Source organism: Miniopterus schreibersii (genome assembly GCF_964146895.1).
Source record: "Miniopterus schreibersii genome assembly, chromosome: 19".
Taxonomy (NCBI): Eukaryota; Metazoa; Chordata; class Mammalia; order Chiroptera; family Miniopteridae; genus Miniopterus; species Miniopterus schreibersii.
The window spans coordinates 14477144-14500657 of NC_138119.1; the positions used below are offsets into that span (position 1 = coordinate 14477144).

Here is a 23514-nt window from a genome sequence, read left to right on the forward strand (position 1 = left end):
GAGCACTACATCTCCCATAAATCTTAGCGCTCAAGGGGCTACCCTAGGAAACTTCAAGTACCGAAATGCTCTCCTACCCGCCTCTGTGACTACCGCGGTGACCGGTGGGGCTTGCAGTCACCTAAGAATTGTCGGAAGACATCCCTCCTCGAAAAAAACTACTCATCCCAGAAGACCCCGCGCTAGAGGCGGCTTGGCCCTCTGTCTTTCTGCGCGCCCCTTAATCCTTTCTCGGACTCCAACTCCCGCTGTGCCTTGCACTGAGCTCCCTGCGTGGAGAATGGGGCTATGTCCAAAGTTCTCTGGGAGTTGTAGTTCCTGTTTTAGAGAGACGAGGAGGGGGCGGAGTGACTCGGCGGCCATTAGCTGTGTGTAGTTGCCCGGGACTAAGAGCTTAAGTGAAGAGGGAAGTCTTATTTGGTGGAAATCAGCTGTGGCGATGGGATCCTGCCGGGGATAGCCCTAGAATACGGAGAAGGTGGACTTCACGGTTCTCTACCCCGCCAAGTGGCGGGGCCCACTAGGCCTCCGGGCATCCCCGGTCTCAAGTAGGCCTAGTCTGCCGGCAAGGGCGCCCCGAAAGCGGAGGCGCCATGTCGCTGGTTGCTTACGCCAGCAGCGATGAAAGTGAGCTGGATGAAGCTGAACCGGAGGAGGAGGCGGCCGCACCTACATCTGGGCCCACCGTAGGGGGCTTGTTCGCGTCTCTCCCCGCACCCAAGGGTCCGGCCTTGCTGCCTCCGCCCCCTCAGATGCTAGCCCCAGCCTTTCCCCCGCCGCTGTTGCTGCCCCCACCCAGCGGAGACCCCCGGCTCCAGCCTCCTCCCCCCTTGCCCTTCGGCCTGGGAGGCTTCCCCCCACCTCCAGGCGTGAGCCCTGCTGAAGCAGCGGGAGTTGGGGAGGGGCTGGGATTGGGGATGCCCTCGGCCCTCGGCCCTGGCCTCAGTCTGCCCCCTCCAATCGGCGGTGCCGGGCCCCCCCTGGGGCTTCCCAAGCCAAAGAAGAGAACAGAGCCCGTGAAGATTGCCGCGCCAGAGCTACATAAGGGGGATGTGAGTATCCGGGGAGGGTACCCCCAAACTGTCCATCAGGCTTGGGCATGGGCTCAGCTGTAGGACTCCTCCCATAACTGCGCCCGTTGATTCCAGACCACTGGATTCCTGGCACAGTGCAATTAATTGAGCTGAAGTTGGTCAACTTTGGGGAATTAAGGTATTTGTCCATGCGGTTTCTCGAAGCTGGACCCGCCTGCGGACGGGCCACGTACCATCACTTGGCACTGATGATAGACCCAAGCTCAGGCCTAGGGACACTTGGTTTTACTCGCTGTTGTACCTGAGGAAGTGACAGGAGAACAGGATTCTTGAGCCCTAGCTGAACTCAAGACTAACCTTTTCCTTTGTCTCTGAACTTAAAAGCATCAGGGTCTGAATGAAAAGGATAGGAATCCTGGATTCTATTTTTGAGAAGAGTTAAGGAAGAAATTGAGTATTTATTGAGTTCAGACCATTTGGCAGGCTTTGACCCTTCAATTATGACAGAACTGTGGGAGACAACCTAACTTTTACAGGTGAAAAGCAGCTATTCAGCATTTAAGATCAGCATTTAATGACTCTGGTAAAGGGCAGAGTCATTAAGAGCTGGGTCTGTCTAAACTCCAGGTCTGCGCCTCGGTTTCACCATTTTGGTGGTGTCAAGCCTAGGTGAATTAGGATGCTTGGGTACTATTTCTAGAAGAGGCAGCCAACCTTATATTTTCTGTATATTAGAGCGGAAAACTAGAAGGCCTTTTTGGAGTACTTTGGGGATAAAGGAGACTTTAAGCCTAGGGGCAGGTAGTGTTTTAGAGTTATCCTGAGTTCCTTCCTTCCTCTCTTGTGAAGAGTTAACTGGTCAGACCCTGGCTTACCTTTGGTAACCCCCCAGGAGAAGCTTGTTCTTTTCTTACTGCTTTTCTTTAGACTTCCAACACTGCCCAGGGGCCATTTCCATTCTTAGTTCTTGCTGGTCCCTCAGTTTCTTCCCCAGGTATCTTAATGTTCTCTCCCTCACCTCCTTCAAGTTTGGGCTTAAAAGACTTGTTTTCAGCGAGGACATCCTAGCCTACTTATTTAAATTGCAACTTCCTATTACCCACTCTTCCCTCCCCCTTTCTTTGTTTTATTTTTCTTCATAGCATTTACCACCATCTAACATACTATCTGGTCTTGTTGCCCCTCCTGCTGCTAGTTTACAAGCTCCACAAAGACAGGGCTTATGATTTGTTTTACTCACTGCTATGTCTCTAGTAGTTAAAGCAATGCCTGGCACATACTGAATACTACCTCAATATTTTCTGAGTGATTGAACTCAAGTGAATGGAAGGGGGGGTTCCAAAATCTCCCTCCTTAACTTGTTTCAAACTTTCTGGCAGATTATTTCCCCCTTCTTTCTCACCTAAGTCTGTCATTTTTTGAAAATATGTTTTTATTGATTTTAGAGAGAGAGGAAGGAAGAGGGGGAAAGAGAGAGAACATCTATGAGAAACATCAATATTGATCTGGGGATCCAGCCCACAACCCAGGCATGTGCCCTGACTGGAATCGAACCTGTGACCTGGTACATGGGTCAGTGCTCAACTGCTTTGCCACACTGGCAGGACCTGAATCTGTCATTTTTATTGATTTATTTTTAAATTATTATTATTTAAATATATCTTTATTGATTTCAGAGAGAGGGAGGGAGAGGGAGAGAGAGAGTTGAAACATCATTGATGAGAGAGTCGTCACTGATCGGCTGCCTCCTGCATGACCTGACTGGGGGTCGAGCCTGCAACCTGGGCATGTGCCCTGACCAGGAATCGAACCATGATCTCCCGGATCCTAGGTCAATGCTAAATCGCTGAGCCACGCCAGGCTGGGCCAGTCTGTCATTTTTAAGTCTAGGATCCAAAACCTCGTTGCCACACTGAAATTTACTTTGACCTTGATTTAATCTGAAATAAAGGAAAAGTCCCTGAATTTGACAGAGGAAAATAGGTTCATTTCCTTGGCATTCTCTTTTGGTTCCAGGTCTCTTCACAGTTTTCTCCCAAACTTTATCTCAGCCTAATTGTGATATGTGGGGGAAGGTGGCATTTTGAACCAGCCTCCCTCCTTCCGTAGTAACAGTGGAAAGACTCATTTCTAGGTCTGTGAAGGTAGCAGTAGAAAGAGTTGCTGGTAGAGACTATAGAATCTTCAATTTAGACTGGCTGAAGTGGCAGAAAACTCTGAGGACTCCTAACTCTGTCCCTTCTTTGTAGGTATAATTCACTAAATTCCTGAGGTGAGCTGTGACATGGATAGTTAAAATTAAGTCCCAGCTTTTAGCTGGTTCCGTTTCCCATTTTTGTCCTGTTTGAGTTATTATTGTTCTCTGAACACAGAATTCTTGGGGAAAGATGGCCTAAGAGAATTCAAGATGATCAGGCGAGGGTGACCTTTATCTTTAAAATTGTTGTGCCCCCTCCAGTTCTAAGTCCCTCTGGATCTAATCTTTTGTGTCTTGCACTTAGTAGGCTCTTAGTACACATTTAAAGAAATGAATTGGGCTTCCTTAAATAATTTCCCTTTTGAGTTTGGTGTTAAAGTAGAAGTAATTAACTCCGAACTCTTATTGATTAATTTAATATTGAGCTACTTCTCTGCCAGGAGCTAAGAGTATAGTAGTGAACAGGATAGACCCTGCTCAAAAGAGGCTGTGGTTTATTGGAGGAACCAACAAGGAAATAGATTTTAGGTCAAGTCAGAGGAGAACCATAATAGAGCTGGTGCCATGGGGGCACACCACTCCAGAGGTTGGGGAGGTTTCCAGAAAGAGGAGATATCTTAACAGATATAAGACAGATGAGGAGGAGGTAGCCAGAGAAAGGGGTGGGGTGGGGAGGAGCACATCAGGCAGAGGGAATAAAATATGCAGAAGCCTAGAGGTGAGAGAATGAAAATGCTTTGGGGGAACCTGAAGTGAGTAAGGTACAGTAGCTGGAGCACATAGGTGGGCAGGGGAAGTGATGAAAGATGGGGTTACAGAGAAAGGCTGAGGCCAGATGATAATGGGCCTTAGATGCCATGCTAAGGCCTTTATGTGTAATTCTGGGGATAGTGAAGAGTCCTTAAGGCTGAACCAGAATTCTCTGATCACAGAGTGGTGAAAGACCTGGAGGGAGCAAGATGGAGGAGACACGATGTATGAGATGATGGCGTTCTGGAAAAGGGAGTAGCTGGGCGTGGAGAGAACTGGAGGCTCTAGGTCTATTTAGGAGGTAGAAAGTGGTAAGACTAGGGATTGATTGGATATCATGGATCAAGTGGGGGAGGATTCAAGGTTGACTCCCTGCCTTTTGGCTCAGGCAGCTGGGAGAGTAGTGGTACCAGTTATTTAGGGTATTAAGGAAGCAAGCAGATTGTGAATTAGTTAGATTTAATTGGTTGCAAGTATCAAAAACTAACTCGAGCTCCTTTAAATAGTAATGCGTCATAAATATACAGAGGTACCTTGGAAAGTGCTTGGAATCAGGAATTGGGACCCACACGGTTTCTTGCACATTTCATTCATTCTTCTTTGTCTACAGACCCTTTCCCTCTGCTTCTTAAGGTCTTTGTTGCAGGTGAACGATGCCACCCACACCTTCTTGATTACACTTCCTTCCTTGTAGTGATCAGCACAGATTGAACTACAATCTTAGTCCCAGTTCTGGTTTTCCGGGAGAGATTGGTTTGATTTGGGTCACTCATCCATTAGCTGCAGTCAGGGGACAGGTTAGTACCATATTCTCTCTCCAGGTGCATTGCAGAATCAAATTTCAGCTTTTGATTTATGTGAGGAGTTAGGAATGGTCCATGAGATGGATACTATCCTCTCCTTTTCCCTTCTTACTCTTGCTTCAACCCACACAACCTCCAGACATTGGTTGTTGTTGATTTCATGGGCTTAGAGTATGCAGACTTCTAAAATTAAGATGTAGAAAAGCAAAATTAGAAGAGAAGTCTCCTGGAAGAGTTTTCTGTAAGAATGTGCATGCCAAAGCAAATAGGAATTTTATAGTTATCTGGATTAGTATTACCCGTACTTTCAGATTGTTTACCCAGATAGTGGAAAGGTTGAAGCTGTTGAAGCTGTGAGATTGAGATTTCACTAATTTTGGTCATTGCTGTTAACCAAATAATTAAGAGTTGACTGCAGTGGCTTAAGCTAAGTTTTAGCCCTGGATAGAAAGGGAAGGCGTTCCCTACTAACACTTGCGGGGCACTTGCTTAATGTCTGACATTGTGCTGGCACTTCAGTGACTCTGTAAGCTAAGTATTATTCCCAGTTTACAGGTGAGGAACTAGAAATTCAGAGAACAGAGGTGATTTGCCTAAAACCACACAGTTTGGTAGTAGCAGAAGTCGTATTTGTACCCAGATATGTTTTGTTCTGTCTATCATATACCTATAGAAAAGATAGAAGAGCCTTGGGCAGACAGAAATAGGAAAGCAGTACAGTCAGAAGTGCAACATGGGAGAGAAAATGATAACCTAACTAAAATGCAGATGTAAGCAGAAGATATTTCACACCAAAGAGTAAAAAAAGTTGGCAAATCTAGCTAATTGGGATAATAGCAGAGAAGAGTATAGTAGTGATTTGAGTTTGGAGCCTGGAGTGGGGGTGGTGGGGTAGTGGAGAGAGAGACTGAGACTGTCTTTCTCTCTGTCTCTGTCTGTCTGTGCTTGGGCTCTTATTTCCTCCTTGGCTCCTGGCCCCGGCAACTAGTGATTGCTTTTCGGAGAGGGAGTCTGTGAGAACCAGAGCCTGAGAAGATAAGAGGGAGGCTGCCATGGGGAATGAGGCTCCAATAGATTAGCAGATCCCACTGGGCTTAGCTTAATGGAAAATGTCTGTTTCTGTTCTTGCTCAGCAGTCTCGGGGTGTGTGTATCTTGTCACTCTTGGCAGCTGGAGCAGAGAGGACAGTGGTGGCCATTGAGGTTCAGGCTCTTGTGAGGCCAAGAAGAAATAAAATACTTTCTTAAGAGAGACAACCGGGTTGTGCCTCCAAAACTTGGGAGTGCCTATTCTGGTTCAGCACACTTCTCCCAGCCCTGGGTGCTCTGGTATTTCTAGCATTACCCATTTCTCTGGGCCCAGTGGCACAGACCCACTTAGATTGCCATTTGCTGGTCTTTAATCCTCTGTAGGAGTTGACTCCACAGCCTCCGTTTAATACATTCCTGCGGAAATCAGTTTGACATCTCCTCAAAAAGCTAATTAGAATTATCATATGATTCAGCAATTTCACTCCTAGATGAAAGCAGTTAAAAGCAGGGACTCAAACAGATAACTTGTACCACTGTTCACAGCAGCACTGCTCACAATAGCCAAAAGATGGCAACAGCCCAAGCGTCCATCAACAGAATGATCAACAAAGTATGGTACATACATCCCAAGGAATGATGTTCACCCTAAGGAGTAAATTCTGATGCACGCTCTATCATGGGTGGACTCTGAAGACCTTTTGCTAAGTAAATAATAAGCTAGATACAAAAGGTCACATATTGTATGGTTCCACTTACATTAGGAACCTGAATAGGCAAATTCATAGAGATGGAAAGTAGAACAGTGGTTACCAGGTGCTGGAGGGTAGGGAGTGGGAAATGGGGAGTTACCATTTAATAGGTACAGAGTTTTTGTTTGGGATGATGAAAAAGTTCTGGAAATAGTGGTGATCTTTACACAACATCAGTATACTTAATGCCACTGAATTAAGTGGCACTTAGAATGGTTAAAATGTTAAATTTTATGTTACATGTGTTTTACTATGATAAAGAAAACCCCCCAATATGCTTCTGTACCTATCACCATCAAAGAAGTTCTCCTTGAGTCTAAATTAAATACTGCCCATTGCTTCTAGCCAGTTCTGGATAGAAGCTGAATTGATTATCCTGTCAAATGCTTCAAGGCAGCTGTACCTCCTCCTCCCTCCGTCCCTCCCCAGGGTGACAGAGTATATTATGGCACATCTTTTATCATTTGGATTACTCATCTCTTTGCTTTTTGGTACTCTAAACCAAAATTTATTATCTTTTCTAAATTATTTGGATAATTCCTTGATGAGCTGTCCTTCTGTTTCCTGCTAGTTTTCCATCAGGCCCCCACATGCCCAGAAGTGCTTTGAGTGGTATCTAAACTTGTTTTTAAATGTTTGTTTTATCAATTTTAGAGAGAGGAAGGCAGAGGGAGGGGGAGAGAGAAACATCGATCCGTCGCCTCCTGTATGTACTCCTACCAGGGTGACTAGGGATCCAACCCCCAACCTGGGTATGTGCCCTGAACGGAATTGAACCAGCAGTCTTTTTGGGATGCCACTCAACCAACTGAGCCATACTGGCCAGGGCTGAACTTGTTTTTTAAAAAAAACTTTATTGATTGGCTTTTAAATTTTTATTTATTTATTTATTTATTTATTTATTTATTTATTTATTTATTTATTTAATATCTTTATTGCTTTCAGAGAGAGGAAAGGAAAGGGAGAGAGAGAGAGATAGAAACATCAATGATGAGAGAGTCATTGATTGAGCCCGCAACCCGGGCATGTGCCCTGACCGGGAATCGAACCCCGATCGCCTGGATCCCAGGTCGACGCTCAACGGCTGAGCCATGCCCGGCAGGACAAATTTTTACTTATTTTTAAAGAGAGAGGAAGGGAGGAAAAGAAAGAGAGAAACATCAGCTTGTTGTTCCACTTATTTATGCATTGATTCATTGAAATTTTGAATGTGCCCTGACCAGGAAATTGAACCCACAACCTTGGCATATTGGGAGGAAGCTCTAACCCAGCCAGAGTTAAACTTTTTTTCATAGTGAACCAGTGAGTTCCATGTTTCCAACCTTTTCTACGATGGAGTTGGCTAAAGCTATGTATTTTTTTAAATTTGTTTTTACTGATTTTAGAGAGGAAGGTAGAGGCAGAGAGAGAAACATCAGTAGGCTGCCTCCTGCACTCCCTCTACTGGCAATCGAGCCTGTGTACAGTACCTAGCAGGAAGTCCTGCATGGAATAGGTTCTTTTTATTGATTTGATTGAGTTTAGAGAGAGAGAGAGAAACATCAATTTGTTCCACTTCTTTATGCATTTATTAGCTGATTCTGACCAGGGATTGAACCTGCAAAGTTGGCGTGTCGGGATGATGCTCTAACCAACGGAGCTACCTGGCCAGGGCCTAGATAGGTTCTCAGTAATGATGATCAAAAGGTCCTGGTAGCCCTGGCCGGTGTGGCTCGGTTGGTTGAGTGTTGTCGCATCCACCCAAAGGTTGCCGGTTCGATTCCTGGTAAGGACACACACCCAGGTTGCGGGTTTGATCCCCAGTCAGGATGTGTACAGGAGGCAACTGATCGATGCTTATCTCTCACGTCGATGTTTCTCTCCCTCTCTCTCTAGAATTAATAATATATATATATATATATATATATATATTTTAAAGATCTTGGTAGCAGACAAATCCAGAAAGGAGATGGGAAGGTCAGTTAAAAAAGATAAGCAGAGGGTATGAATTCTTGTAGAATCTTGGAGGTGAGTGGGATATTAGATTCCTGCCTAATCATCTTTATTTACAGATGCCCAAACCAAGGTCCTGAGAACAAATGGAAACCTTTTAGGGTTCTTGGTTTGGATTACTTTTAAAGATGAAATGTTAAAGCTTGATTCATATACCTTGCATCTCTCTGATAGTTGAAGATATTAAGAACTGGTACTGCATTAAAAGTTTAGCTATTTTTCAGTGTGAGAGCTTGTATTAGAAACAGCTCTGATGAGTCAGAGGGATAACACAGATGACCTGTCTTGCCCCAAATTCTCACAGTCCTCATTTGCTTGCCTTCTTTCTGGACATGAACAACTGTTTGGCAGACAATAGATCATACTTGGAGAGGGAATGGATTTCTCCAATGGCTTTGACCTTTAATGCCTCATAGAAGAGTAGTTAACACACCACTTAATCCCACTGGAGTTCCCCAGTCCTGTGGTTATGTAGTCTATATAAGTGGTTTTAGAAATGAAGCTGAGATTAGGTAAGATTGTGGGCCAAATCCCATTCATCCTCTAGTGGACAGATTTATAGGAAGAAGAACGGGTATAGGGTATAGCTTTTTATTTCCACCAAACACTAAATAGGAGGAAATACTTTTAAAGTAAAGAAACAGAAATTGATACCAAGAAGGCTGTGCAACAGGTCTGGGGGTAGGAGAATGAAAGACCAGGGGAGACCAGCACACACCCTGTTCTCTGATGTTTGAAAGCAGGAAGGGAGCTCTGCTGTTGGGCTGAGCCTCGGGTGGGTGTGCCTCTTGCACCGAGGTGGGACACAGGAGCTGGCCGCTGTTGTCCAGTCCTTCATATGTGCTTTATTTAATGTGCTTCCTTCACTATCCTTAAACAGTGAGGCTTTATTCCATTTCTTTTTCTCTTAGTCAGATTCCGAGGAAGATGAACCCACAAAGAAGAAAACTGTCCTTCAGGTAAGCTATGTGACATAATAGAAGCCATTTTTTTTCTCTTTCCATATTACTTCCTGAAAGACAGCATTTCCATTGCCCAGCGGTTTCCAGATCAGACTTGGAACAAACGCAGGCATATGAGGACCGATTATTTCAGAATGATTTTGTTCTTTGACAACATTGGACCTTGTGTTTCTCTGCCTTCTCCTCACTCTTCCATGGCTTTAGTGTGGTGGTGTTACCTCTTACAGGACAGGTAGTGTTAGGGAGATGAATTGGAACTCAATTTGATTCATTGCGTTTCAAGTAAAAGGATTATATAGGAAGGATAGAATAAATGGATTGGTCAAAATGATGTTAGGGGACATCTGTAATTTATTTAAAAAATTTTTATTTTTATTTTTCAGTTAAGTTGACTTACAGTATTATATTAGTTTCAGGTGTACAACATAGTGATTAGACATTTATATAACTTAGAAAGTGATCACCCCATTCTAGTACCCACCTGACATCATACATAGTTATTACAATATTATTGACTATATTCCCTATGCTGTACTTTATATCCCAGTGACTATTTTATAACTGCCAATTTGTGTTTCTTAATCCCTTTACCTTTTTCATCCAGCCTCTCAACCCCCCTCTCATCTGGCAGCCATTAATTTGTTCTTTGTATTTATGAGTTTGTTTCTAGAACATCTGTATTTAAAAATTATCCATCTTCTCCCTGTCTCATTTTTAAGCTGGAAAATAAACATTTAAATATCACTTACTATGTACCAGGCACTGTTCTAAGTGCTCTAGTAGCATTTAATTGACTTAATCCTTGTAATATTGCCTAAGTCTTAGTGTTACCATCATCCTTGTGTTATATATGAGGAAACTGAGAGCTTAAAGAACTTGCTCAAGGTCAGACACCTGCTGGGGACAGCAGAGCTGAGATTTAGACTCAGCTGGTCTGACTGTGGAGTCCAAGCTCTTACCTGCATTCGGCTGCTGCTCTGTAATTAAGACCAGAGGTCCTCAACCAGACAGTGCCAGGAAATGGTTTCTCTGCTGTTTTCTTTGTTTCTGCCTGTCCCAGTTTCTTTATTCTGTTATACTTCACACTTGGTGATTTATACAGTCTCTGATCTCGTGTTCATCCAAAGTGGTCCTGCCTTTATAAAAGTTGTCATGTGATTCAGGTGTACAGTGCTGAAGCTGCCACTTTCCCTGACTCTATTAAGGTGTCACTTCCACTGCTGAGGGGTCTTAGAAGGAATCAGTCATGTGGGAGTTAGAAAGATAACTGGCCATAGTGACGCTGTCCGTATTTGTGATGGGTGATGATGGAGGAAACTGGCATGATGAGACTGAAAGGCCAGTCATTCTGTTATCAAAATGGCTTCCTGGAGGAGATGGATTGGCATATAAAAATGATGGGAGGACACTGGCTCAGATCAGAAGGCACCCCGGTAGTTAAAGAGCAGTCTTTCAGATGGTAGGAAATGAGTGGATAGAGAAACTCTGAGCTGTTAAGGTAGAGTGGGAACCCAGCATTGCAAAGGGATGTAGCCATGATTCCAGATGTCAGCTAAGAAGTCAAACACTGCAAAGGTACCCTGAGGATATGCTCCACCTAGAACCTCAGTCTGGTTCCTATGACTCTGAGCCTCTGGGGTCTGTCAGGCTGGAGTGACTCAAACCTGTGAACACAGACAGCAGGGAAAGGAGCCAGTTTTCTGCCTGGCCTGCTTGACTAAAAATCTTACATGTTCTGGGCATTTCTTGACTAAGAGGGATATAGTACACTGACTCCAGGACCAGGGACCTTACTCCATTCTCCTTTTTCACACTGGCCTTCCCTCAGTCTTACAGTTTGACCAAGCTGACCCTGTAACATACAGAAAGCCTCATAGCATACAAAAAGCAGAACCTGAGAACTGCTTACGATATGTTAAATGCCTGAGTCTGGCATGAACAAACTGAATATTAAACGTCTATAGGGCTTTCCCTGGGCAAGAGAGGTACCTTTTGGCAACATGTATGAATGTCTGTTTTGGACAGAGCCTTGTTTTTGACCTTGAGAGCAATCCAAAGGCAGCAGCAAGTTCCCATGTTAAGAGGAACCTTCAGGACATGGAGAGTTGAGTGAATAGCTAGAGAGAGCCCCGGGCTTTTTGGGAGAAGGATGATAGGAGAGGTTAAGAGCATTATATTTGCCAGAAACACGATCAGGGAAGGCTCTATGGCAGAGGGCAGTGGAGCTGAGTTGGGATGGAGCCAAGGAAAACAGAGATGACATCTTACCTTGGGAGAAGCAGCCAGCAGAAGGGCCTGAGGTAGGAGTTGGGCACAGTTTCGATCACTTGAATAGATGAAGGTGAGACGGCAACAGGGCTGGTAAGATTTTAGCTAGAGCGCGTGTCTGTAATTCTTGTTCTTGATGTTAGTAGTATATATCATAACATTTTACTTGTCATCTTTCTTCCCTCCTTCCCCAAACCCGGATCACCAGGGATCTGGCCAGGGGACTGGTTTGTCTGCCTTGCTTCCCCAACCTAAAAACCTGACTGTGAAAGAGACTAACAGGTTGCTCCTGCCCCATGCCTTCTCTCGGAAACCCTCAGATGGCTCCTCTGACACTAAGCCTTCCAGACAGGCTTCTAAGACCAAGCCCTCCTCTCTTGCCCCTGTTGTGGGCACCACAACCACCACTCCGTCGCCCTCCGCCATCAAGGCTGCTGCCAAGAGTGCTGCCCTGCAAGTGACGAAGCAGATCACGCAGGAGGAGGACGACAGTGATGAGGAAGTAGCTCCTGAGAACTTTTTCTCCCTCCCTGACAAGGCTGAGCCTCCTGGAGTTGAGCCATACCCTTACCCCATTCCCACTGTCCCTGAAGAGCTGCCTCCAGGCACGGAACCAGAGCCGGCTTTCCAGGATGATGCAGCCAATGCCCCCCTTGAATTCAAGATGGCAGCAGGCTCAAGTGGGGCCCCTTGGATGCCCAAGCCTGGGGACGACTACAGCTACTGTCAGTTCTCCACATATGGCGATGCCAATGCCGCTGGTGCTTATTATCAGGTGGGTAGGAGGGACTGTTGAGCATGGCAGTCAGGGAGAGCTTTGAGCCAGTGATACAGCCTTTGGGGCATCACTTTGGGTGAATTAATGAATCTTCTAGTGGTTTTCCCATACCTATCAGGCCTCAAAACATACTACCTTTATTCTGAACCATATTGGTCTAAAACTTCCTAAGTCTTGAGGTCTGATAGTAGAACCACATAATTGGCACCTTTATTCTGAAAACAAAATCTTATTGTAGGACCTGGTGAGAGCTATAGGGAGAAGGTGGAAGAGGAGTGGTCTCCAGCCTTGGAGATCTAGGGTAGCTTTGCAGGTGTGGATGATGCAGATAAGTGAACCGTGACCTAGACTTCTAATTGCAGTGAGTCCAAGAACACAGAGGAAGGGGAGAGGTGGGACTGGGGAGGAAGGAGGGAATCTGGATTGACGAATGAAAAGGGGGAATAAGGAGACTGGTGAGAAGCCTTGACTGAGTCATGAAAAGTTGAAATGACCTAGGCAAGGCCCTGGAGAGGGGAAACTAGGGATGTGATTGAGAATGAGTTCTGAGGCTGGTTTGGGGTTTGAATCCCAAGCTATATGAGTCTGGGCAAATCCTTAACTGTCTCTCTGAGTCTCAGATTCCTCAGCTGTTAAATGGGAATGATAATGGCAACCTCATAGGGTTGCTAGGAAAATTACATTAGCTTGACATGGTTCCTGGAACATAATAAATGTTCAGTAAATGGTTATGATAACTTTTTATTCAAACGTCATTTGGAAGAGCTATTTAGGTTGTTCTACGTGGCCTCAGAGAGTGAGAGTATAGGATGCCGGGTTGTAAATAGGTTTAAGAAGGCTTTCCCAGCAGTCAGAGCTTCTCTAGGTGGAGAGGGATCCCAGGAGTTTGGGAACTTGCAGAAGCAGTGGTGATGGTGGTTGAGTAGAGGCAGCTGGCTGGTCCCAGCTGGGCAGCTGTAGAAAGTTTTCTTGCCAGCCTAGGATGGTTGGAAAACTTAAGTCCTTTTCAACCACTCTGATTCTCTGAATGGTCAGTGTTAATCTTACCTTCAGTCTGGGCATGGGTAGGGACCCTTTTCAGATCAGAAACTTTAAACAGTTGTGTTCCCTAGATATTTGTTGTTAAACCTTGTTGTATCCCGTAGCTGATCACAGACAGTCTATCCTCCCTAAACATTGTTAGAAGGAAGGAAGAAGATGAGAATGTTTTGACCTCTTTAGGGAGGGGGAAAAAAAAAGCTATTTAAATCAGAAACTTCTTGTTTACCTCCAGCAAATGAATAACAAAATGGAATTCTTTATTCAGTTATAAACACCATTGAGGCTGGCTATACAAATTAAGGCACTTTAAATACACTAGGGGACCCTGTAATGTAAATATCTTATTGTGAATACAGTTGACCCTTGAACAAGGAGATGGTTAGGGGGCTGACACCCCCCCAACACCCTACAGTCAAAAGTCCTACTATAACTTTTCATTCCCCAAAAACTTAGCTACTAATAATCTACTGTTGACTGGAAGCCTTACTGGTAACATTGTCGATTAACACATATTTTGTACGTTATATGTATTATATACTACTGTATTCTTACAATAAAGTAAGCTAGAGAACAGAAAATACATTTACAGTGTTGAAAAAAATCCACATTAAGTGGAGCCATGCAGTTCAAATTCCTGTTATTCAAGGGTCAACTCTACTTTTATGGAAAATCATGCTCTAATCACTCTGTGTTTTTATATATAATTTTGATTTAAGTCCTTATTAAACTTTATTTTCCATTGAGCGCACTATAAAATGGATGTTCTTAGAGGGGCATTTTTTTTGGAGTTTTGGGCAAAGGTGGAAGGCTTAGGAAAAAGTGTGGACAGGGTGGACACAGTTTCTCAGCTCTGTGGCTGCCTGGTTTGGCCTCAGCAGGGGCCTTGCCTTCTAGTGTCCACAACGAAATCTGCATAGCTCACCCCTAAGGGGAGAAGCATCAGATTCCTGAACCAAAAATATGGTAATACAAACCTAGTTTGCTCCCAGCTTTGTAAATTCCATACCGCCCGAACAGTGGTTGCTATTGCATCAGAGATCTGCACGCCTCCCCGCCCGTTCACTCAAGGCAGCCTCCCTGTGTCTGGAGGCCCTTCATAGGGTGAGGAGTAGGAATAATGTCCTCACACCTCATCCCTCTCCCATCAGAGCTTATTAGGGTCTTATGAGCAGGAGGAGCAGAGCTGGGGGCACAGTAGACGTAAAGGGTGGGAATCACTCTTGGGAAGCAGCTGAGGGAGCAGGGTGTAGAAGCAGAAGAGAATGTCGTTATTTCTTGTCACCCTTTCTTAAAAAAATGCCCCTCTGTCTGGATGGTGCATATCAGAAAGGCAGAAATTGTTCTTGAATTGTGAGAGACATCCTTAAGATCTTTGCCTTTGACTGGTCCGTTTGAGGGGTCTATAGTGTGGGCGTCACCATTGCCTCTTTTATGAGGGTTTTCTCTGTTCTTGGACAGACCTTGTTGTCCCCTCTCATCAGGGTGCCCTCAGTTGATGTGTTTTTTTCTTTCCTTGGCTACAGGATTATTACAGTGGTGGCTACTATCCTGTACAGGACCCGGCCCTGGTGCCCACCCAGGAAATTGCTTCAGATGCCTCCTTTATTGATGACGAAGCAGTAAGTTAACAAAGTACAAGTGACCATCTTTGACCCACAGACGAATCTGAAGCTAAAGGAAATTCTTTTTAAACTTCTATTCATTTAGGATTAGGTGTGGTAGCACATAACTGAGAATCCCCAAATAGTAGGGGTTCTATAAGAGAAGGTAATTATTTTTCTCATAAAAGAAGGCTAGAGGTAGGCAAGCCAGGCAGGGCTGGTGGGACAGCTCCACAAAGTTGTCAGGGATCTAGTCCCCTTCTGATCATTATTTTCCCATCCCTAGGTTGTGGCCTTTATTCTTATGGTCAGTGATAACAACTGAGGCTACAGCTGTCACATCTGCGTTCCATCTAGCCCTTTGCAGCCCTTAGTTGGGGTCATTCACATGACAGGAGAAGGGGAGAATGGATTATGGGAGGAAACAGCAGTCACACTAAATAACCCCCAGGGCTTCATATAACTGGATCCCCTGGTGCTGAGCTCCCCAACCTCAGTGCGAGGGGATATGAAAACCCCATGTCCTGCAGCCATCAGGCCACGTTCAGGATTTAAAGAATTGTTTCATCTATAGGGATATCACAGCCTATTGGGGGTGGGGGTGGAGAAATAGAGGGTGTTACCTCTTTGCATGCAGGTTCTTATAAAAAAAATAATTTCTGCTCACCTGTTCACAGAAAGTTGTGCATCTCTTTGCATACTTCTCTGCCTGTGGTTAATATTGTGTTCATTCATTCACCTGTGTATGTCCTTCTTGACAAGTTCTATGGTTCAGTTCTTTTTTGTCCTAAGCCTAGGAGGCATCAGGGAGCTGCTCATCCAGTGGCAGAAGTCAGTTTCTTGTGGGTAGAGTGACCCTAGAGGCCTCAGTAATGCTCAGAAAGGGACCCCCGTCTCACTGAAGCTTGAGTGTTTTGATTCCTCAGCACCCACATTCCCTTCCAGACACATCTTTGGGTTACTGTGAAGTGATCTGCATGTTTTGTGAGGAGGAGGAGGAAAGAGTAGTGGTCTCCTAGACCAGGCCTTTTTTGTGAAGCCCTCTCTGTACCCAGCTCCGTGTTTTCCCTCACTAATCTGCTCTGGTGTGTGGTCTGCTGAATTGGTGATACCAAACCAATGAGAAGGACCAGATGTGTAAAAGGAACTGATTTTTAGAGAATTCCTAGATTTTTTTATCCCCAGTTGTTAATTTGAAAACTGCATGTAGTCCTTTTAGGCAGATACAGTGTATAGTAATGGGAATACAAATTCATACAAGTTATTCTCAGTACTCACTTATGTTTGGAAATGTCTCTTGACCTTCCTTTCCCTGAGTCCAGGAGAACTGAGAAGTAGCCATGCATCTGGCATCAGGGAAGCTTGGTAGGTGGCCTGGTGAAAGGATATATTACATAGAGGGGAAATGAGGATGCAATGGAATTAGGGAATCACAAAACCATTGGATAAAATATGGTTCCTTAGCCACATCTCCTAATCCCAATCCCCCACTCAGATTCCCACTCCTGCCTTTTTTCTCCTTTTCCAGTTTAAGCGGCTGCAGGGCAAGAGGAACCGAGGGAGGGAGGAGATCAACTTCGTGGAGATCAAAGGTGATGACCAGCTCAGTGGGGCCCAGCAGTGGATGACCAAGTCATTGACAGAAGAGAAAACCATGAAGTCATTCAGCAAAGTAAGTGGGCAGGATCTATTGGGTGGCAAACTTGGGAGGCCTCAACGCAAAATCTGGTCCTGCTCCCTACTCTGTTACTGTCAACAACACCTTTAGCAAACACCTGTTGTCAGTGGTACTGGAGTATGCACTGAGCCTCACAAACACTACTCCTGCCTTCCAGCACTTTGCAGCACTTTGCACTCCATCTGGATGGTGGAGTCTGGTTGCTGAGATTGAACGGTGGAGCAGTTTCCCAGTTGAGAAGATCTCTGATATGTTATGGCTCCTTCCCTCGCTGGACAGAATCCACAGCTGCTCTACCCTCTCCCTATGGTCATATTCCTCTCTCCATTCTATTAAGCTGGGACCTGGCTCAGCATATCTTTGAGATGTAGGCACCGCAGGGCCTCAGAAGTCCTGGGGTCCTAGGATCTGAGTATGCAACCTCTTTCTCTCCTTCCCATTATTTATTGTAGCCACCTGTGGTCTTTTTTAAATATGTTTTTTATTGATTTTAGAGAGGAAAGGAGAGGGGGAGAGAGAGAAACATCGATGTCAGAGAGAAACATCGATCGGCTACCTTCTGTGCACACACACCGACTGGGGATTGAACCCACAACCTGGGCATATATCCTGATCGGGAATCAAACTGGCAACCTTTTGGTGCACAGGACGAGGCTCAACCAACTGAGCCACATTAGCCAGGGCCATCTGCGGTCTTTTCACATGCTATGTTTCTTTATTCCCACACCACCCTCCCACCTTCTCTGGGCTAGTTGTCTTCATTCAGAATGAATATCTCCACCTAGTAGCTGAGTACAGCAAATGTGGACATTTATGAGCCTGCCACGGGGAGAACGTGGGGAAACCCTGGATTCCAGCCCAGCACCATCAAGGCCAGGGTCAGGCATCTTACAGGCTTCTTCTCCTCCCGCTTGTTTTGTTCTGTAGCCACAGATTGCCACCTGAGCCCTAGCCATTTGTTTTAACTGAATGCTGGCGGTCATATAGGACAGAGCAAAGGATAGTGGTTAGATAGCATAGATCCATCACTGCTTACTGGAAGAACCACTTAGAGAATGCTCTACTAACTGTGGGTCGAGAGGTATCATCACACAGTAATAGCAACTATTGTTCACTGTGGGCCAAGAATGGAGCTGCATGTTTTATGTTTCTCATCTTGAACTGTCACATTAAATGACATTAAATAGTAAGGAATTGGAATTTGTTATTTCCCTGGTCCAAGTTTTCTTTCCACCATCTCATTGTATTGAGCTGGGTTTTTAAAAAGGAAGACAGACCCTGGCCAGTGTGACTCAGTTGGTTGAGTGTTGTCCCATGCACCAAACCAGTTTGATTCCTGGTCAGGGCACATGCCTGGTTGCAGGCTCGATCCCCAGTAGAGGGCGTGCAGGAGGCAGCTGATTGATGTTTCTCCCTCTCCTCTCTCTCTAAATCAATTTTTGAAAAAAAGAAGACAAAGCCTGGGCTGGTGTGGCTCAGTTGGTTGGAGCGTCATCCTGTACACCGAAAGGTAGCAGGTTTGATTTCCGGTCATGGCACATACTTAGGTTGCGGGTTCAGTCCCCATTTGGGGCGCATATGGGAGTCAACTGATTGATGTTTTCTCTCTTACATAGATGTTTCTCTCTTTCTAAAATCAATAAACGTATCCTCAGGTGAGGATTAAAAAAATAAAAACAAAAAGCATAAAGATACGATTCTTGTCATTTCGGAGTTTACAGTGTAGTTGGAAAAAGATTTAAGGACACTTGAGTATAAATGATTCCAGTGCAAATTGATTACATAAGTGCTGAGGAGACTCCAGAGAGGAGTTTTGGGAGTTGGGTGGGGCTGATTAGGAAGCTCCTAGTCTGAGACAACATTGGCAGAGGACAGAAAAAGCACAGAATGAAAGTCCAAATCAATACAGATTTTGACAGTAGATCATTTTCATCATAGCTTGGTTAGGGGTTCAGTGCAGTTACAGGTGGAGGTTAGATGACCAGAGAAAGGTGGAGTGATGGTGAAAATTCTGATTCCAGGGAAGGTGTTGGTACTTACTAGGATGGGGGAGGTGGGGATTCAGCCAAAGGTGATTGATGAGAAAGCATTGGTAAGCAGTAGCTAGGAGACAGGCTAGACATCTGGACTGACTGGGGAGTAGGGAGGGGACAGAGATGAACAGGGTTTGAGGGGTTGTGAGAGGGCAGGGAGGTTGCCTGTGCTCTGGCACTTAAGCTGTTTTAGATTGACTGTAGGCAATAAAACTGGTATCAAGTGTTCACTGTGGGCAGAGCTTGGTGCTGGGGGTGGGATGGGGTTACTAAGAAACAGAAGAAAGAGTCCTGAGCTTAAAGTATTTCCAGTCTAATGGGGGTATTAGCAAGCTATTTCAGGCAAGTATTCTGAGCTTGGGTTTTTTGCATAAGAGCTTTAATAAAAATAATTGTTTTGTAAGTTTATAGGCATAAAAAACAGCTCCAAACATACTTTTCTCTGCTAGGATTTGGGCAGTGTCATTGGTTTCTCAGTCCCTGTCATTGCACCATCTGGGCACCTGAGAAACTTCCGCTTTTCTTCCTGTGGATTAATGATGGTATTTTCTTCTCTTGCAGAAGAAAGGTGAGCAGCCAACAGGCCAGCAGCGGCGGAAACACCAGATCACTTATCTCATTCATCAGGTGAGAGCATTGAGGGCCCTGGCCTGCCTGGTAGGATCCCTACAAACCTGAAAATTTGAAGGCTGAGATCTGGGCCAGAAGCCCAGGTGTCAGGCACCATCTTTGGGCAGGTGTCCTCTCCTATTTTCCATGTGGCCACTAGGAGTGTGTGTGTCCTTCAAAATTACACTACTCTGTATCAGTCTTACTTCATATAAGGCTCAGGTACAGGTGCTTAAAATAAACTCTGTAAGTCCAAAACATAAATGTAGAGGAAGTGAAATAGTTTATCACAGGTTTTTAAAATTAATTTATTTTAGTTACAGTGGACATTCAATATTTATATTAGTTTCAGGTGTACAGCATAGTGGTTCCCCCAATAAGAAAGGGTGAGCAGCCAACAGGCCAGCAATAATACTAATATTATAGTATTATTGACTGTATTCCCTATGTTGTACTTTACATCCCTGTGGCTATTTTGTAACTGCCAATTTGTATATCTTTTTTTTTTTTTTAAATATATCTTTATTGATTTCAGAGAGAGGGAGGGAGAGAGAGAGATAGAAACATCAATGATGAGAGAGTTGTCATTGATCAGCTGCCTCCTGCATGCCCCAACTGGGAATTGAACCCTCTACCCGGTCATGTGCCCTGACCAGGAATCCAGCTGAGATCTCCTGGATCCTAGGTCGATGATTAACCGCTGAGCCATGCCCGGCTGGGCCAATTTGTATATCTCAATCCCTTCACCTTTTTCACACAGTGCCCCCAACCTTCCCTCCCATCTGACAGTCATCAGTTCTCTTTATCTGTGAGTCTGTTTCTGTTTTTTTTGTTTTGTTTTTTAGATTCCATATATAAATGCTGATATTCACAGCCAGGTGTTGTGGGGGCTTTTCTTCCCAGCACTGGTGCTCTGGGCTGGGTAGCATGGTGTCTCACTGGGACCCCTTGCTCCTCAGGGGGACCTCTGTAGCTGAGATGACACTTTTTAAAAAAAGATTTTTTCTTTTTAAAAATTAACTTAGATCCCAGCCGGGCATGGCTTAGTGGTTGAGCGTCGACCTAGGATCCAGGCAATCGGGGTTCGATTCCCAGTCAGGGCAAATGCCCGGGTTGTGGGCTCAATCCCCAGTTGGGAGCGTGCAGGAGGCAGCCGATCAATGACTGTCTCATCATTGATGTTTCTGTCTCTCTCTCTCCCTTTCCTCTCTCTGAAATCAATAAAAATACATTTAAAAAAAATAATTAACTTAGGGGAACGGTGAGAGGAGAGAGACATTGATTTATTGTTCCACTTAATTATGTATTTATTGGTTGATCCCTGTGTGTGCCCTCACCAGGGATTGAACCTGTAGCCTTGGTGTTTCGGGGTGACATTCTAACCAACTGAGCTACCCAGCCAGGGCTGAGATACTTCTCTTGTTTCTCAGGGGCCACACATGGTTGTGGGACCAGCCCATTTAGTGTCTCTGTCCTTCTATCAGTCTCAACATGGTTTCTTCTTTATGTCCTTAGTTATAGGACTTCTTTTCAGCTAGTCTTCAGTGGTTATCCAGGTTGATTATTCTATAATTTAGTTGTAATTTTGATGTCATGAGAGAAGGTGAGCACAGCGCTTACCTACTCCCTCATCTTGACTGGAAGTCACCTGTCAGAGAGTTCTTTTAAGTAGTAGCTTTAATAATAATAAATGATTTAAAGAAAAAATTGGTTCACTGCCCTTAGCAAAACATCCACCTAATGAATAGGTTGGTTTTGTATCCTCCACTTCTGCCACAGGAAACATCAACACAGATAATCCAGTATTATACATAATAAAAATACGTCTTTTGGAGTTAGAACATAGCTTGGTATTTATTTGATAGGACCTGGCAGCTTTCAAATAATCATTAAACAGCCCTCTTTTGAGACCTACTATATGAAATGCTGTCAAAGATCAGACAGGAATAAGACTCTTTCCTGGCTCTTTCCCTGGGGAATGTCTATGCTGCTTGGTGATTTCAGTGACAAATCAGACTTCTGTTGTTGTCATATTTTCACTTTCCTTTTCAGGAACTCATTTATATCCTTACCATTATCTTGTTATTGCAGGAAGAGAATTTGAGGGTAGGGTCTGTTTTTAAATCCAAGCTGTTAGCCGCCCCCTTAATCTATGGGAAGTGAGAGGGTATCTAATAACTTTGTTGGGGGTAAGGTTGAGGACCCCCTTTTCTATGATATTGCCTGTACATTCCCAGAATGCAGTTGTAGAGCCAGGAGTTGTGGAGATCAGAAGGGGAGAGTCATGATTCCAGTACTTTCCAGTCTTTTTCTCACAGCTCCAGTGTACTTTAAAGTGGTGTGCGTTTCTGGGGTTTCACATATGCTGTATTCGACACTACAGCAAAGCTTCATTTCCAGACTAAGGTATTGTCGGTTGGTGTCCTATTTGGACCTATCCAAGTCTTTGAGGCTGTCCTCTCCCACTTGGCTGGTCAGGTATCCAAGGCAGCGGATGTGTCTTCCTTTCACATGCCAGTTCTTGTTCTCATTTGTCCATTTCCTACTTGAGGATTTCAGTTTTAAATCTAGCAGATGAAGGACCAGGATTCTTGGGTTTTTATTCTGTTTATATTGTGTTAGTTCCCCAAAGGGATTATTTTTCTTTGCTTCCCCAGGGTCTTTCCCTTATACTTGAATAAGAGAAAATTATGTCTTTTAAGTGATTTGTTATTTTCCCATGATTATTATGATGGGAGAAATATTTTAAATTGGGAAGCTTACAGAGGCAAGAGAAAAATGTCTGTCAAAACCTCAGTTTGACTCTCCCCTGCCCCTTCTTCTTTGCCACAGGCTAAGGAGCGAGAGCTGGAGCTGAAGAACACCTGGTCAGAGAACAAGCTCAGCCGCCGGCAGACGCAAGCCAAGTATGGGTTCTAAGGCTCTGGGCCTGATCGCAGATCCCAGGATCTCTTGCAGCCCAGCTGGCCCAACGCCTGGCTTCACCTCTGGGACCCCGGCTGCTCCAAGCCCAGAACCTCTTTCCCTGAGGATCCAGCCCTCGCCTCTGCGAGAATGAACATATTTGATAGATTTTTCTTACAAAAGTTAGAAAACTCAGCTCCTTTCTGTCTTGGAGCTAGCAAAGACTCGAGTGATGCCTCAGAAGGGGCTCTGAGTTCTTGGATGGGACTTTGCTCCCTGTTGGGTGTGATGAAATGTTGAACCCCTCCCTCTGCCCTTTTTTTTTTTTTTTTTTTAAAACCAGGGATGTCTGTTGAAATAAAACATTCAGTCTGACAGATGCCTGGCCTATGCCCTTTCCTACTTTTTAGTATGGCCTCCTTTTTCATTCCAGACTTAAACCTCATTTGTTATCCTGTCCCTGGGTCAGATAACACTGGTGTAAAGCACTCCAACCGTCATGGGTCACCTCGATGGTCACCTTGCCTTTGTCCTCTGTACCCACCACCTAAACTAGGTTCGCGGCCATTGAAGACCCCAGGAGTTGTATGTAAATTGTGTTTGGGCAGGAGCCTGTGATCCTGAACATGGGAAATACTGCTGATCTCCAGTGTCCCTGAAGATTGGGGGAAGTCAGGAGGTTCTTTTTGTGACATGAGAATTTTTAGACATAAAATTCAGTCCAGCAAGGGGTAACATGGTGACATGCCTGTCCCTGGAGATGATTTAAGTTTATACTGGTAGTCGTTGGCCTAGACTGGTTTGGAAGCTTTGCATAGAGCTTGGGGGCTAGACAAATCTGGGAGGCTTCTGGACCCCTAGCCTTTTGCTAGCGAGGAAGGGGTGGTTTGGGTGAGTGGTTGATGAAGGGAAGCGGTGGGGCCTATGGACTTCAGTTAGCTGTCAGGCACTGTGATGCCCAGAAGCGACAAGATAGAAGGCGTGGTTTCTCCCTGCCAGGGAAGGGATCAAGTAGGGAGGGGAGATACTTGCACTCGTCACAAAACTGCAGATTTCCCTATAATGTGTTGCTAAGGGTACTGGG

At 44.8% G+C, this 23514-nt stretch overlaps 1 protein-coding gene across 1 annotated transcript; it reads left to right on the top strand.

The window, feature by feature from the left end:
- The first annotated feature begins 332 nt into the window (after nucleotides 1-332).
- Nucleotides 333-22810, top strand: PRCC (proline rich mitotic checkpoint control factor). The gene is made up of 7 exons (XM_081121670.1): nucleotides 333-1052; nucleotides 9468-9515; nucleotides 11995-12561; nucleotides 15129-15224; nucleotides 16735-16878; nucleotides 19479-19544; nucleotides 22359-22810. Exons 1-7 carry the CDS (start codon nucleotides 594-596, stop codon nucleotides 22443-22445), a joined length of 1467 nt encoding a protein of 488 aa, XP_080977796.1. The 5' UTR covers nucleotides 333-593; the 3' UTR covers nucleotides 22446-22810.
- Nucleotides 22811-23514: the final 704 nt, after the last annotated feature.